Here is a 13249-nt window from a genome sequence, read left to right on the forward strand (position 1 = left end):
ATTTTCAGAATCAAACAATAACATATTTTAATGTAAAGTTTGTTTAAACAGAATAAAAGCAAAATACACACCCTTACATGTTGCAGCTGACATAAATTCAAAGTATTATGATTGTGTATGTGCTATCACTTTAACTTATATGAAGTGACTGCATAATGATGATGTTGAACTGCTTTCAGCCCCCTGGGGTTTAAACCCTCACGGCTGCTGCTAGCCCTGCTTTAGCGACAAAGCCAAATAATAATAATAAAAAAAATCTAACTTTGAAGGGTAGAGCAAAAAAATGTTTTAAGTTGTCGTCAGACGCTACCTAATTTGTTGCTGGAGTCCACCTGTGTGTGTAATATTCCTCCGTGTCAAAAAGTGAAGAGTCTGTTGCCTTCAGCAGTCATAATGAAGACTAGATTTGATTTCTGGAATCTGGTTAAGGGTCTAGTCCATTGAGTAAATGTAAATATCCTCTGTTAGTAATTGTTTGTGACAGTTGCATCGTCTTCACTTGCTTTAGTCATGCTTGGTTTTTGCCCAGTGGGTATTTTTTTTATTTATTTATTATTTTTTTTGCAATATCACAATCACTACGTACTGTGGAAGAAACTGTGCTTCCAAATAAAAGAGAGCCCTCCTGTTAATGTTGATGCTTCACCAAGAAAGAATGGCTTTTGAAGTAGTGGAGCATTTTAACAGGGGGTTGAAGACAGATGATTATATATCCTGGAGGAAGGAACGCCACGAGGAGATGCAGTCAGAAGGACACAGAGCAGAGTGAGCGGCCATGTCACAGTCAGCTGAGAAAGAGGCAAGCTGAGAGAACAAGGCAGACTCACTGACGAGGAATACTCCCGCTGATAGACAGGGATGTGACAAGAGCAGGCCAGACAGGGGAACCAAAGGACGGACACCAAGACAGAAAGCACAGCAGTGTCAAGCACGATGAACGACGTGGGAGGTGGAAGTATAGATGTGTTTACAGCCTCCTCGTTTCTCAGCTGTACGCCTCGCGTCCTGACAGGAGAAGCCACAACACAGGCTTCAGGAAAGAAAACGCTTTCCCGCTAAGTCTCAGAAACAAGCGAACTAAAGCAGGGGCTAGCAGCAGCCGTGAGGGTTTAAACCCCAGGGGGCTGAAAGCAGCTGGATTCCCTGCCAGCCGTGGCAAGCGGCATAACACAAAGGATTGTCCTGTTTGTGACCTGGAGACGATGCAGCAGGAAGGAGGAGAGGGGTGATGAAAAGGAAGTGCATATGGAGAAAGGTGGGGGCAGCAGATTTTTTTTTTTTCTAATGCCAAATAATGATAAATGGTTATGTAATGCCAAAATCATGTGGCCTACAGTGGTTTTGTTGCATTCTCTCCTTTCCTGTTTGTGTTTACACACAGAGTGCCACGAGGCATTGTTGCTCTGTGCTAATGAAACGTGATTTAATCCAACATGAGAGCAAGGGTCTTTGAATTTATGTCAGCTGCAACATTCAAGTCCAGCAAATTCTAGAAATTTTCACCTTCTGTGAAAGATAAAATAGTAATGAGACAATAAAACAACAAAAGTTTAATTTTGGGGTTTTGGGAGATTTATTTAGGTGTCTAAAGTAGCTTCCAAATGAAAGTTAAAAAAAAAAAAAAACACGTCTGGCTTTGGGTTTTATTAGAAATGACTTCCTGCAGAGAGCATTTCAGATTTGCAGGCAGATTTCTGAGTTACATTTCATGTTCAGTGCAGAATTATTTAGCTTCCCCCATCTTTTTCTCTCCACAACATCAACTTCACATCATGATACATTCACAGCTTCTAAGAAGTAGGAAGTCAAGAGCTTTTTCGCAATTTTTTTTATTTTTTATTTATTTTTTTAGTTTTTGGATAAAAGTGTATTTTGAATGTACCTTCAGAAAGAAATACATTTCAGAGGAGTGAACCAACCAGAATACTAGATGCCAAAAAGGCCCTCCAACTTCAGAAACTTGTAGTTTATTGCCAGTGATGAACCAACACACCACCACTGGAAAAGATCACTCCATCTTGAGGCCATTGAGGCCTTTTGAATTTTGACAAACCATTTTTATTAAAAATTTTATTTTTTTAAAAATTGATTACCCTTTTACATTGTCCCTGTTGTTTGAAAGGGTGTGTATTTTGCTTTTATTCTGTTTAAACAAACTTTCGTTGGGCTTGGTCATCATAAGCAACAGTTCTTGAAGATAGCCTCCTCCTAAGATCTGCGGAAGAGTGGGTGGTTTTAGTGAACCTTTCAAATCATTCAGAAAGAAATTATTTGCTAATTCTTTATGTGATATTTGACATACATACTGTACGCTTTGGTTTTACCAACTAGAAATTCTTATGATCCATTTTGTTTATAAAACTAATTTAGACTTTCTGTCAAGTCTCTGTGAAGAAATAGAGCAGTGAAACAGTGCAATTGTTATGTCTAACCAACCTGCTTGGCAACTTTAACAAACGGTATGCATCATTACTCACGGAAAAAGATTGGGGAATTCCCGCGCTCCAGGGCTGTTGACCTGTGTGTTTAAGAAAGTCAGCTGTTTTAAAACGCTTGCTTTAAATGGACAGGTCATCAAGACGTTCCTCCTTATCCTGACAGAAACCGGGAGCAGAAACGCGTCCAAAACGTGCAAGGAATCCCCATGTCAAAGATAAAATTTGCTAACCTTTGATCCAAGTGTGGCGCTTAAGATGATGACTTTAGGAGCCGTGGTGCCGGTCCACTTTGTTTTAGAACGTTTAAAATCAGTGCCTACCACAATGCCTTATTCTTCCTTTTACTGAAAGCTTCATGGAGATGCTGATTTAATTTTGGAACCAATCCAGACTGTAAAAGGTACTAAAAAGTGGTTCAATAGCAACTGCATCAACCAGAACCCCAAAGAGAACCTACTGGTCACCGTCAGGAGGAAGATGTGAGACACCAAACATAAAAATTCAGAAGAGCTGAAAAATGCTAGGACCTAAACAATTAAGTTTAGGGAGACCCTCCTAGGTCCTGCAGAGTACATGTTAACCTGGAGGACCGATGCCAGCTGCTGGTAGGCAATATATAATTTTCTTTTCCAGCCAAGCAACCAAATGCTGCATCTTCTACTCAAACTAGAAACTTTATTGCAGATTGTAAACAGAAAGCCTTAAATTGTGGGAAACTCGAAGACTTGTCTGGTTCTTTCTTTAGTGTGGCCTGTGTTTAGATGAACACAAATACACAAGGGGAGGAGCACAGAGGAAGTGGAGATGAAAGGAAGAATAATTATTCTGCACAACTGAAAGCTACAAATTCTGTAGATCCTGATGCAGATTTCAGTTTCAGACATCCTGTAGGGAGGATTGGACTGAAACAGATACGCAAGCGGTGCACAAAGGCTGAGGCGCCACAGATCATATCAAAGCCTCTGAGTGGCACAACACTCAAGGGATGTGTGTGGATGATTCATAACGGTTATGCATGTGCGTGTGTGTGTCCTTGCATGTCTTTACACACATGCCAAGGAAACTCTTGAGATTTTAAGAGCTGCCCTCCTCTGTGTGTGGCTGACAGCTAAGTGATACTGCTGCAAGCATGCCACAGCCTTATGTTTCCCAGATTCCATTAAGATGGAGCTGCACTGGGCTTCTCCGTCTTCATGAAGTTGTTTTTTTTTTATGTCGTTGTTATAAATACACCCACGTGTTCCTTAACATGACTCGTTTATAGATAAATAGCCTTTTCCATGTTTTAGTTTGAAACTTATCGTGGGGAATATGTTTGCTCCTGAAAATATTCTCAAAGCAGCATCATTGTGTCCCAATCCCTGCCACACAGCATTTTCTTTTCCGAGAGCATAATTAAATCATTAGCTGTCACTTCCGTTAACCAGCAGAGATGCACATCTAATGTGCTAAACGCCACAGGGCCGGAGCTGCTCCGATTCAATGAATCTTAAGTGAACTCTAGTGAAAGCATTTCGTTTTGCGTTTTATTTTACTCACTGGGTGACGGGCTGCAGGACAAGAACAAGCGTCACCTCTGTTCCTGGATCCGGATGTGTGTGTGCCTGGTGAGGGGGTGGTGCCTCTCAGGGGTGTGATGAGGCAACACGGGTGTTGAATAGGACAGTTATAGAGAGTTCGCAAAGTCGAGAGGAATCTGTTCCCAAGAAGGGGGGAAATTTTATTATAAACCGGATTAAAAAGAGCTGCGTCTCTGAGCCAAAAGAACAGAGACAAACAAGCCTTTGTTAGGGCGTCTAAGAGGGGACATGATGCCGTTTATATCTCTGCTGCAGTGCCGAGCTCCTCAGTGATTGCACTCCTCTTAACTAAGTCAAACGGGGATCCTGACATAGATCATTGTAGTGTATTTAAATTAGCTTTATGTTTAGGTTTTGCATCTACCCCACCATAATCACCCCCCGCCCCGTTATCCAACCAGGCTTCAGTGGAGAGCGTGGTTCAAATGAGATTTTAATACTCCTATTTTAGCCATTACCGGCAGCTTACGTTCCCAGTTGTGGTCAGTCAACGTTCAGTTCCTCATTTGAGCAATGAAGTGCAAACTAAACGTCACGCTAACAGGAAGCTGCACATATGTGCATGCATATGCATCTGCAGAGTGTAAGTTAAAACCGCACCATTTTTTTTCCACAGCATTTAAATAGGTGAATCTACACCACAGTGCGAGTTCTAGGGAACTCTACACACTAACGGACTACAAAGCAAGCAAACGGGAAAAACACCCACCCTTAAAAGAAAAATAAGATGTGCAGAAAGACTTTACAAGTTTCCATTTTATTGGTGTACTTCTGACAATAACAATGATGGTATAAAAGAAAATCTCCATCATACAAATTTCAATAATCAAATGATAATATGCCAATACACAAACAGATCCACATAAGGCTGACATCAAGTTTTGACAAGTGGCTTCGAATGGCTTCAATTCAAGGAGACGGGTCTCTCCTTACAATCAAAGAATAAATATTTTTGAAGATATTTTAGTTATCTTGTCTCCTTTTCTTCTTAAATAGTTAATACAAAAAAGAAAATATTTGTGATTATTTTTGCGTGGATTGTGTCGCTGGTTTGGGTGCCTTTGTTACTTTGCGATGTAAGACTTCTTTTTTTTATTTATTTATTTATTTATTTTTGGCTTAAATAAAAAAAACAAAAAAAAAACATCTTGCAGTGCTTTCCTGTGACCTCCACCTAAACTCAGATGCTGTCACACCCAGAGATGTCCCACGGACAGTCGCGTGCGGGAATCGGTGCCGATTTCCAACACGATGCGCTTCTCCCGTTTGCCACAGCAAGCTAAGCATGGTGGAGACACTGGAAGTGCAAAACTCTGCGATTATGAGAGGAATTTTAAATCTTATGGAATATTTTCTTTTATATTTTTTTCTCAAAAAGAAGAAAAGAAACAGCTTGTGCTTGGAAGCAGTGATGTAAAAACATTGATGTGTAAGCTCCACTAGCACTTAAATGGCACCAGATAAACCCCGAGCCAACCCCCCGTCTCTCCCCCACCCTCCTGAAGCCTTGTTCTTTATGCTAGCATCTGTAGTGATTTAAGACCTTAATAGAATTTCTAAAACACTACACACAACAACGATATTTACAATGATCATTTTCTTGATATGCACTTTTTTCAATTTAAATATTCTTGCTTTATAAAAAAAAATAAAAACTCAAGTGAAAAAACACAAACCAGAACGAAAAACAAAACAACAACAACAAAAAAAAGAACTACTGCAATAAATTAAAAAGCTTTAAGGCTGCCAGTCTTGTCAGATGCCCAAAGAATGGTCCCTTCATTTAAACTGGCACAAAACGGATTAGGACAGGTGAAATTAAGATATGAAGAAGCCTCTTGGGAGAGAGTCTCCGCCTGCTCTCCTCACACTGGAATCAAATATTTACCATTCCAAACACAAGTCCCTGGTGAGTAAACTAGTGGCCAAAGCTGTTCAGTAGTTTCCAAAGAAAATAAGTGTCGAAAGTGTAGAGCTGATGCGGCTGCTCATCGTGTATGGTGAACATAGAGCCTAATACTGACTCTGAAAACGCAGAGGGCCTCTTTAGATCGAGGATGTCACAGTCTGAATCTTCACCTGAACACACACACTGAAAACCATTTGGCTTTTGCTATATGTCCATTTAGCTTTTAATTTTAATTTAAAGCAATGAAAGTTTTATATCTATATCTACAGATATAGATATATATATAGTTGTGTTTAGAGATAATATACAGCGTATCATGTAAATGTGAGGAACTACACGGAGAACTTGCCAGCTGTTCACTACCAGGAAATAAAAACAACTGTTCATATCAGTGCTGGTAAACAAAATCCAAAACATAAAAATACAAAAGAAAAAAAAAATTGAAAAGAAGGTTCATATGGAGGATGGTTGCACCTCTGAAAGGTTTAGCCATTTCACTCAAACACACATGGAAAAGAAAACTTAACACAACTGCTTGCTACTGTCCCTGACTTCCACTGGGCACCTCCGTAATCTGGAGCGAGGAGGTTTGCATGATTCGTTTCTGAGAATGAGCCACAGCTCTTTCTAAACACACAGATCGTCTCTGAAGTGTAAACACCACTGTTAGAATTCCAGGCTGCGGTGATTTCAGGAAGCAAAACTGATTTCACTTAACTTTGCATCCTTAATTCAACACTTTGATGAAGCATACTTTTGATTCAGATTCAGCATTCGCTCTTTTTTAGGTTCAAATCTGCCATTGGTTATTGTGATTCTGATTCATGTGAAAACAGAGGCCAGATGTCCTGATGGGATTGTTTTACATCTGTGGGATTTAAGTTAAAAAGAGCGATGGCTTTTCAATTTCTTGTGAAGAAGTTAGAAAGAACCAAAACTCAGTCAGAAGGAGGGTGAAAGACATCCATATTATATGTACTCCTGCTAAAAAAGTCTCCACTGATTGGAGAAAATAAAGGGGTAGATGTAACAAAATCTAGATATTCCTCCAAAACCGAAGACATACCAAGATGGTAACTCGTCGCTGTGGTTACCAATAGCCTGACAGCAACACTGAAGGAGCTGCAGGAATTTCTGTCTGGTACTGCTTGTTCTCCACGTGTGAGAAGAGTATTCTCCATATGTGCATTGTTTTTCTTTTTTTTTAATGCTAATGTCTCCTAAAATGTTTCATGATTCAAAACTTCGACTGTTGTGCCGCTAAAGATATTTGGAACAACCACAAACTACACACCGCCACACTGAAGCACAGTGTGGCAAAGGTGGAAAACATGATTCATAGTTTGGGATTGATTTTGTCTGCTGTAAAGCAGAAGATGAGGAAAGATTTAATTTTTCCCACAGCGTACTCCAAAACCAATAGGAAAAACACCTCACTAGAAGTTTTTGAATGGCCAAATCCACAACTACTGTAAGCGTGACAGAAAATATAAGGGATCACCGGAACATGGATAAGAAATGTCCTCACAATCTGACTAATTTATAGATTTGGAGCAAATTAAGATGCGACATCCTCCTCTGTTTTTTTTTTTAGTAAAGAAATTTACAATGCCTCATTGTCTTAACCAACAGAAACCTGGTATTTGAACAGGGGTGTAAGCACTACTGAGATCTGCTAGCATAACAATTCACACATGGGTTAGTTTAATGTGGCAGGATGAATAAATTCACTGAATGATATCATAATAGCATCTAGCCCACATGATGGATAGATGAAATGAAAGAGCCAGAAGTCTCGATAATGTTTTTTCGCCTCTCAATATCACATCGCGTCCCGGTAAAATTGGCTCCAGTAAGTACGTCCTCCAAAGGGAGCTGCGGCAGGTCAGTACCATTGATTATCATCAGTGTAATGGAGGTGATCAGTGAAAGAAAGTGGCCACTAGCATTTTTTTTTTTTTTAACTCTGTCTTGCTCTTCCTGTGGTTATCACACAAAATGGCCTCCTCCAACGCCTCTGCTCAGAAGAGTAATAACACCAAGCTACAGTATGGGTGCCATTCCATTTCATTTCATCTCTTCAGCGACGACGCAAATGGCGCCGCCGCTGAAGAGAAATAAGATCCGTGTCTGAATGAAACGGAACTGCCCCCATTTACACAGAACCGAACCTCAGAATCCCACACTACTACACACAGCTATGATTCAGTGCATCTAACACAGTCTGTCACTTCCTAAGTCATCACGTCAACCCGCAAGAAAAATAAAAACTGAACAATTAAAAGTAAGTATTTCGTCAAATAAATAGACAAGAGGGCCAGCCCCTTTTAGTTTGTATTTTATCGTTGAAATCCAACATTTTTTTTTTTTTTCTCGATTACGTACATGCCTCCTAGGAGAAACATGTTTAGAAATGTATACAAGGCGATTTGTGTGAAATGATGTAGCTGCATGACAAGACAGTGAGGAATATATGTCTGTGTGATGTCTTAAAAAATGGAACTACATTGGTTTGGGGATGTTTGACCCCCAAAAACGAACACTGTTAAACAAACAGAGAGGAGCTGCTGTGTATTTTGAGAGGACTGTCAGTGTGTGTCATAGCACAGTGTCAGGCAGCATGCCTCTCCAAAATAAAAATAAAAATCTCTACATAGATCAACACTTCAACGTTTGATTTAGACGAAGAAAAGCTCGGACACGAAGCCAATCAGTAGTAATCACATGACACCGTCATTCAGATCGTCTTTTTTTTTTCCCCCCCAATCAGATAATCTTTTTTTTTCCCCCACCTATGTGAGGAAATAAGGGTCAATTTAACAAAAAAGGCAGCTGCAAAAGGGTTGCTGAACAGATTAAGATGTTTGCAGCACCCTGGGTGGAGGAAGGCTGGTTACAAACAAAAGACAAGCTCGAGATTCTGTAAACACCAGTGATGGTGACACAAGTCAAGTATCTGCAACCTCCAGTTTTATGTTGTAAAAAAAAAAAAAAATTGAAGGTGAGTAAACATTAAGAACGTAGGGGGTCTAAAAATACACCTGCACCTATTTCTTTCTGACCTAGATTTACATGCTGCACGCAGAGTGAGGTCTAAAGTCGGCCAGAGAAGAGTTGGGAGACGACGTCTCCTCCTTCCCTGGCGACCAGATGCATGCAGGCCATTTGCATAGCTTGCCCTCACTCGCACACAGATGTAGACACAAGGCAGACGTGAGTTCTGGGAAAAAGAGAAAAAACAAAAAAAAAAAAGAAAAAAAACAAGGGGGCGCCACGTTTTGCTTAAGCAAAGCTGAGCTCAATTTAAGGTTTGCATACGCAGTCACACCTTTTCTTTAGTCCAACAAGGGAATGCTAGCACCCATGCTATTGCATCTGTACAATAAGGAAGTCAGGGCTAAGTTCTGCTGTCTGATATTACAGCTTATTGCTAACAGGATGAGCATTGCACTCCAACATACAGCCACTAGCAGGCAGCCAGAACATTCAGTGAAACAATGCAAACACAAACGTCACAGTCTTTAAATGGTATGTTCACAAGACGGAATACGAATGATTAAGGAAATAATTGTTTTTTTTTTTTTCTTTTTTTTTCTTTTTTAACTTGGAATAAACTATTTCTCGCACAATATATCATCTTCTCTATCTATCTTTACTTGTAGATTTGGCATTCCTATTGCAGAACCAGCTGCATGAATCCACTCAACTGAAGTTGCTGTGTGGCGCTGTAAGGGTTGTGTGCACATGCAAATGTTTTCACAGGCTTACTGCATTTATGAAATCAAAAGAGCAAAACTAAAATCAAAGACCTAAGCTCCAGCGCCCCCTCCCACCCCCATGTCAGCACATGCAAGTACAGAATCCTGTGTGCGTACATGTGTGACCAGTGTGTGTGCGTATGTGTGTGTGTGTGTGTGTGTGCGTGCACGTGCTTGAATGTGTAACCTAATTCCGTAGTCAAGCACAACAGCTCAGGGGGGAGCTAATCAAAAGAGAAAATAAGGAACAAACTTGACAAATGGGATGCTGAAGGCCAAAATGGTGCAAAAGGCATGTGGAGACTGACGTGTACACAAGCCCAGATGAAGAGTAATGAACTGTGGCACGAATAAGTGCAGCATTTATCCCTACTTCTTTTTGTTTCTTTTTTTTTTTTTTTTTAGATGATTTATCAAATCTTCTAATTTGAGTCTCCATTTCAGTTTTTTCTGTTTTTGCATACAAACAAACACAAAGCAAAACAAAATGAAACACAACAAAACAAAAAACAACAACAACAACAAAAAAAAACTAAATAAGTCCTAAGCAGTGCTGCGACTGGTGAGATATGGCTGATGTCCTAAAGGACTTTTGATTCCCAGGTGTTTTTGCAGTCCAGCTCTGCCTACGTCAGTAGTCAGCCACAGGTGCAAGCTTTCTGCTCAAGCTGACTGTGATATTGGTGAAGAGTCGACTTCTTGAAATTAGGGGTGAATAGTTTAGGTTATTAAGACCATCCACTTTCTGTCTCTCCTTTGAGTGACGTAGTAGACTATACCTGTGAGTAAAAAAACAAAAAACAAAAACAGAAGCAAAATAAATCAATCATCTGAACAGCAGAAAACCACAACAGTACACGTACCAATTAGACAGAGGCAATATATGGTGAAATACAACAGAGAACTGGGAAACAATGTGGAGAATAAGCAAAGAAATTCACACTCTAGATGTAAAAAGTGGGAAGACATACAATGGTTGTATTCCCCGGTGTTAGGAACCACAGTCAGGCCCAAATATTATAAATCCATGAATACGTGAAACTGCCTCTATAAAAGCTTACAACTGCCTAATTAAATAGCTAAAACACCAAACGTACCTTAATGTTCATTAATACATTCAGTGGAAACTGCCTTAGCACTACTGCAGAAGCTAGGTATTGCAACGTTCATTTCCAAGCTGCACATCCTTTTGAATATTGCAGGGAAAAAAATGCGGAAATAATTATGTCTTATGCTCCACATAAAAATTCACTAGTACTGAGCCTTTAATAGGTGGGGATCCACTGTTCCCCAAAAGGCTCATGGCTGTAATTGTAGTGAAAGGTGGGTCAGAACACAAATGCAAACTGCTGTCATGGATTATGGGTTTTAAGTTTTGGAAACCGTGTTTTAAATACATATTTTTTTTATTTTCAAAAGAATAACATTTTTTAATTAACTCTTCTCAAAGCAACAATGTTTCCTCTGCTCGTTTTATGTCACATAGGAATCCAGCCCCGCAGCATTCAAACAACGTCACATGAAAAGTCTTTAAGTGAGTTGAAATTCACTCAAAGTCACCACTTTGCCTTCTCATGTGACTGGCTTACATCACATGAGTGTAAGCCTCGCCGGAGCTATCAACTCCTTCTTTAACCAAACGCAGTTTGGCGGGTTGTGCCTTTGGAAATGAGCCGTGTGTATTTGAACACCCACCTTCCCAGGAACTGGGCTTCTCCACGATGGTGATGCGGGATAGACATGTAGCGTCCCAGGTCTCCATGCGGTCTGCTTACACTGTAATTGGCAAACTGCACCCTGTGCAAACAAATTTAACGATTTTAAACCAGTAGTGTACACAGTTAAATAGAAGCTTTTCAATATTAGCGCTCACTGAGGCATTTCCGTAAACCACCATGCTATCGTGTTACAGTTTTCAATAACATGATATTGACGTTTGTTTGTCCAGTCACTGCATGCAAAAGAGGCTCTCTTGACAGGGGAAAAAAAAAAAAAAAAAAGCATAAGTCGATCAGTTGAAGTCAGCAGATTATACTGGAAGCCCAGTACAGCTGCCTGTGTGCTGTGTGGGCGGTGGGAAATGCTGTGCGGCAAGCAGCCACATGGAAGGGAAAAAAAACAAAAAAAACAGCCAACACAAAGGCCTGCTATGACCGACCTGCCCAACTTATCTAGTAAGAACGTCCAAAGCTAACAATGCAGCAAGCCTGGTGCTGCAGCAGCATGCAGTAAGCTGGAGTCTGTGTGTTTTATGTGCTGTTTTCCCTACCTGTTCCAGAGGTCATCGTCCTCGCCTCCCCAGCCCCAGAACGCATTGGGAAATCCATTAATTCTTTTGAACTGCTTCACCATCAGGCCACTGACACCACCAAAGAACTCATTATATGGAAGCCTTGGGGGAGATAATAACACATAGATTCAGTATAATATACATATATATTATTATTATTTTTTTTTCCCAACAAAGTGGACAAAGGAACAAAGTGGACACTCACATGTAGGAGTACTTGTCAAGTTTGACTGCAAAATGTCGGGGCATGTCCGTGCAGCCGTAGTAGTTCCGGTCGTTCTCCATGAGGTGGTCCACGTCATGGAAGATCAGGCAGTCCCAGTCCAGGTCCTTTATGGCCTCCTTAAAGCCCACGTTGAACAGCATGGCTCGGTTAAATGGTTCTGTTCCTCCCTGAAGGAAAAAAAAAAAAGGGAATAAAAACAAAAATATTCAGCCATTTCTGACAGAAAAACACAGATGGAATTTTTCCAAGCGTGGTTTTACAGGGACTTCTCTTTATGCATGTGTGTGTGTGTGTGTGTGTGTGAGTGTGCATACCTGCTCAATGACATATAAGGCAAACTGGAGTCTCTGCTTCTGCAGCACAGGCACCAGGTGTCTCAGTAGGATGGGCAAGTGTTCGTGACGATTCCTGAATGGAACGAGGATTGCCACCTGAGGATGGAAAACAGCAGATAATACAACATATATCAACTGAGAAAAAAAGACAACTAGAGCAAGCAGAATGTAAAAATATACAGGGCTGCTGTGTATTCAAATGACAGAGCCGTTTAGTTTGTTCTACTGAGTTTGTTAAGAGTTTGTCAGAGCCTGGAAGTCTGGCATCCTAGAAGGAAAATATGAAAGTCTGACAAAAAAAAGCAAAAAAAAAAAAAAAAAAAATCGCAAACACAGAATCTAATCTACACAATTAGATCTGACATTTCCGACTTATAATCAGCACATGCAAGTGGGATTTTTTCCAAATTCAGTGAAATGGTCAAAAATAAAAGGGCTTATAGGTAGTTCATAAAAATGATAAGGTGGCTTTTGCCTACTAACAAATTACTGATCGCTTATCTGATAGTTTGCAGAATTACAAATACAAAAAAAAAAAAGGAAGAGGGCATGATTTCACTGTTGAAAAAAAAAAACATAGCAAACAAGGCTTGCTTAAAAACAAACAAGTAATGTGTTTTTTGCATTTAGAGGCAAGTATAATTGCTTTGTTTGCTTCTTGTACTGTGTGTGTAAGTTGTTCCTTTTTTTATGGCAAACTGATTGACCACATA

At 40.1% G+C, this 13249-nt stretch overlaps 1 protein-coding gene across 1 annotated transcript in view; it reads right to left on the reverse strand.

The window, feature by feature from the left end:
* Positions 1-4756: 4756 nt before the first annotated feature.
* The window catches only part of b4galt5 (UDP-Gal:betaGlcNAc beta 1,4- galactosyltransferase, polypeptide 5), a 43865-nt gene continuing 35372 nt past the window's right edge, over positions 4757-13249 (reverse strand). Inside the window, exons 5-9 of the mRNA XM_007557656.2 lie at positions 12516-12632; positions 12181-12368; positions 11955-12077; positions 11381-11482; positions 4757-10464 (exon numbers count right to left, since the gene is read on the reverse strand). Of these exons, the coding sequence (XP_007557718.1) occupies positions 10317-10464; positions 11381-11482; positions 11955-12077; positions 12181-12368; positions 12516-12632 (678 nt within the window). The 3' untranslated portion in view covers positions 4757-10316. The remainder of the gene's footprint in view (positions 10465-11380; positions 11483-11954; positions 12078-12180; positions 12369-12515; positions 12633-13249) is intronic.

This window comes from Poecilia formosa, unplaced genomic scaffold (genome assembly GCF_000485575.1).
Source record: "Poecilia formosa unplaced genomic scaffold, Poecilia_formosa-5.1.2 Scaffold90, whole genome shotgun sequence".
Classification (NCBI taxonomy): domain Eukaryota; kingdom Metazoa; phylum Chordata; class Actinopteri; order Cyprinodontiformes; family Poeciliidae; genus Poecilia; species Poecilia formosa.